We start from the raw sequence: 3,686 nt of genomic DNA, 5'->3' as shown, positions 1-3,686 counted from the left end.
CTCTCCAAGAATTCGCTTATCAAAGCGCTCAGTATCGCTGCCTGACGGAGCTCAGGCCGCGGGGAACAGGGTAGGTCGAGAGCCGACCGGGGACTGCGGGTGTTGACGCGGCAGCACCAACGCGACAGTGGCTGTGCCCGCGTTCCCGGTTTCCAGGCAGCGGATGGAACTGGAAGGGAGGCGGGGCCGGGGCCGTGCGAGGCTGTTCTGCTGCAGCCGGGCCGGGCACAGCGGGCTTTGATCCACAGGGCCCCAGCGCCATCTCCCGCTGCGGATCAAAGATATATCTGTGTGTATATATATTTACACACACAGTCTCCCGTGTAAAAAGCAGTGCAGTTTATATACAAAGCAAATACTGTGCTATTTACAAATAATGTGCTAAATTAAAACCCAGAGCTATTTACATGCACTTGTACATGCTCTGGCTGTTTCCCACCTGGTCCCAGCAGAATACCTGAATCTCTGGGTTTTGGCCAGTGTTCTGTTCAGGGTTCACTGAAACTTGAATAAACCTCCTTCACGTTTAGCTGTTTTACATAATTACATTAGGAAAAAATACATAGACCAGTATTTTTAGAAAATGTTGTCATTCTTCTGTGACAAAAGCACAATCAGTAGGTCAGTTATTGCTTGTCTACACAGCTGTACATGTGCCTGAATTGTTGTTCCAGAAGACTCATGTTATCACATCCGATATTTCTCTTTGGCATTCTCTTTCAGAATACAGATATGCTAAAGAAAAGAAAAAAAAAAAAAAGGACAGGTTTAGTTAGTCTTTACCTTGAAAGGAAATTCAAGAATAATTTTCAGTCACATTGCTATAATTGTAAGGAAAACACACCAGAACCATTAATGTTGCAAGTTTCCTAGTTTCAGTAAAGTTTTAATGTAATATTCTTTCCAAGCTCAACTCTTAGTGTATAGATTTATATATTTTGTAGAAGTCAGATTTCTTCAATTCTTGTATCCTCCTTCAGGCTGCTATGCAACACCACAGATTGTTTGTCTTTAATAGAACTGCTTTTTCTTAGTAATAAGTCTTTCAAATTAAAAGCTTTTTCACTTAACTAGATTTAAGAAAGCACTTTTGAAAACAAAAGACTTGGCTAGAAAAGAATAACATGGGATTGCACTAAGAGAGACAATCAAATTAATGTCAAATTACAAGTTATTTTCTTTTCAGATGTGGTCAGTAGACTGTGTGCTGCTCACCATCCTGGAGGATTCAAAATGTGGTACAGCACAGCTGGGCCATGGGACTTGTGGAGTAGAGTCATTAAAAGGTAAGGCATGAACAAATTCATATGCATTTACATTGAATTACCAGCTTGGCACCTTAAAATGGATTTGCCCAGAAGTTTCTAGTCAGATTTGAAGGTTTTATAATTGTTGAAAAGCTCTGAGAAGAAGTGAATAGTCTTGCTGGTTACCTGTGGTAACTTTCATACCTAACAATGGAGGCACGTGCATATACTTACATTCAGATCTCTGAAGTATTCATTATAGTCAAGGGCATATCCAACCACAAATTTATCTGGAATTTCAAAGCCTATATCTGTAAGAAAATACAATTCTTTTTATACTTGGGTTGTGTAAATAGTTTTAAAGTACATAGTTTGTATTCAACACATGCTTGAGCTAAGAGCAATTGCTGACAAATGTACTGTCATGCTTTCGGGGTACTGAGCACACTTCCTTAAGAATGAGCTGTAAACTGATGACAGAGGTTAGAATATAAACCATTCCCATCAGTTAGTAATACAATTAAAGAGCTAAGAGAATGCATTTAATGAGCAAAATAATTGTTTAAAATCTAGTTATGAAGTAGTCCTGAAAGAGGAGACAAGGAGTGAGATTTTACTTGTGTGAAAGTAGATGCACTGCGACTCAATAGGACTTTTCAGTTTGAAAACAAGGCAAGTTTAATACAGAGTCAAAACAATTGCCCTCTGGGTCAAAGTCAAACAATACACAGATAAGGTTGGATTCTGGTTTTGGTATCTAAATAGCTAAATTTATATTTAATTATTTTATTTCTTGATTTTTAAAAATTAATTTACTTATCAAATAGCTAATCCTGTGCCCAGATCATCCAGGGGGATACAAAGAAGGTGGTCATGAGGTCTCAGGGTGGGGTAACCGTTCATCAGTTCACTGGGTTTCATATATTTTCTACCTGGTTTTTTTGGCCTTCCTGAAATTTATATGCCAGCTGTCAGAGAGACCTTATGAAGTGAAATTATGAGACTGTACTTTGGGTAACCAGAAGAACACAATACTTACAGTCTGGCCTGTAACCTAGGCTTCTACATGTCCTTTTAACAAGCAGGCTGTAAGGCAGAGCAGAGAAGGTAGAAGCTGTAGAGTTCACTTCTCCCACCCCCCTCCCCTTCTACAATCACGCACAGTGAAATTAAAACAGGGAGATTACTGTAACAGGAAAATGTAGTTTTCAGCTTTATAATGGAGGGAGAAGCAAAGGTTCTGATCTAGGTTTGTTCTGGAGGTCCAGATTTTATGGGCTACAGAGAAAGAGCCAGAAAACCTTTTTAAAAATTTTAACAATGAAGGTGGTAGTGCATGGGTAAGTTTTCTAGTTTATTAAACTCCTAGTTTTTCAGCAGCTGGATAAGGATTGATTCCTGCATTTACTACTTGTCCCCCCAAATTTCAAACCAAACAAACACCCACCAGCATGCACTGGCTGTTCACCCAAATGATTTTGCTATATCAATATACAATAACAATACATTAGTTAGTGGCCACGTTATTATACCTTACAACTTTTACCATCCTTGGTTTCTTGTCTTTTATTTTTGAAAGTAGTGCTGTCATTGTTCTACCAGTCTCAATAATGTCCTGAAAGAGATTAAAAAAAATAAATAAATTGTCCTTCGAGTCTGAAAGGAAAGGCAGACTGGCAGTGGTTTAATTTAGAGCATAAAGCTGTGGCAGCCCAGTGACATTGTTTTATATGCAATATGTATTAAATTGCAGAAAGGGGAGAAAAACATCCATGTCATTCCCCATCCCCTCCAACCTTTACTTACCTCTACTACTAACACATTCTGGGAGAGATCATGTAGGGAGAGAAAAGAGAGAAAAGAAAATATTTACATGGCAACATTCAATAAATTATATGTCCAGGAAAAACCCACTACAAACTTTAGTTATTAGGAAGTTGCAATTGATTTTCAAAGGAGCTTGTTGCTTAACTACTGACATTACTTTAGTGCTTTCTGAAGAATCTTTCTGTAAGTATTTATGGAAGCTTAAAACAGGATGACTCAAGTTGTATCTATAATTCTATGTATAGCACTAGTATTCTAGAGCCATCCTGATGAGTCAGTTGTTCATTTCTAGGGGCTGTGGAATAAATTGTGGATCCACTGAGATCAGTGGGAATTACTCTCTGTTTCAAAGCCCAGCATTTTAAATTAGTGTCAAGTGGCTGTAAGTATGCAGTACCAAAATCTTAATAAAGATGGACTTCCTGAAAGATAAACAAGAACACTTCTTTCCCTTTAAAAGGTGAAGATGCTAGTTCATACCTTCCCATGTAGTGTAGACAGTTCCTCGCCAACAAAACTGATTTTTCCTGCAGGTGAATCATTCTAGAAAGAGAAAGAAGAGAGGGAAGTCACATAAAGCATGCTAAAGAGTGTTATCCTGTATGTATGTGT

At 38.4% G+C, this 3,686-nt stretch overlaps 1 protein-coding gene across 1 annotated transcript in view; it reads right to left on the bottom strand.

Annotated features, from left to right (window-relative positions):
* Window positions 1-598: 598 nt before the first annotated feature.
* LOC114063520 (hypoxanthine-guanine phosphoribosyltransferase-like) overlaps window positions 599-3,686 on the bottom strand; it is a 4,705-nt gene continuing 1,617 nt past the window's right edge. Inside the window, exons 4-8 of the mRNA XM_027895836.1 lie at window positions 3,054-3,071; window positions 2,780-2,862; window positions 2,287-2,333; window positions 1,482-1,558; window positions 599-735 (exon numbers count right to left, since the gene is read on the bottom strand). Of these exons, the coding sequence (XP_027751637.1) occupies window positions 688-735; window positions 1,482-1,558; window positions 2,287-2,333; window positions 2,780-2,862; window positions 3,054-3,071 (273 nt within the window). The 3' untranslated portion in view covers window positions 599-687. The remainder of the gene's footprint in view (window positions 736-1,481; window positions 1,559-2,286; window positions 2,334-2,779; window positions 2,863-3,053; window positions 3,072-3,686) is intronic.

Source organism: Empidonax traillii, unplaced genomic scaffold (genome assembly GCF_003031625.1).
Source record: "Empidonax traillii isolate 1590-97213 ecotype Southwest subspecies unplaced genomic scaffold, ASM303162v1 scaffold472:size658359, whole genome shotgun sequence".
Classification (NCBI taxonomy): domain Eukaryota; kingdom Metazoa; phylum Chordata; class Aves; order Passeriformes; family Tyrannidae; genus Empidonax; species Empidonax traillii.
This window is presented reverse-complemented; position numbering and strand designations above follow the sequence as displayed.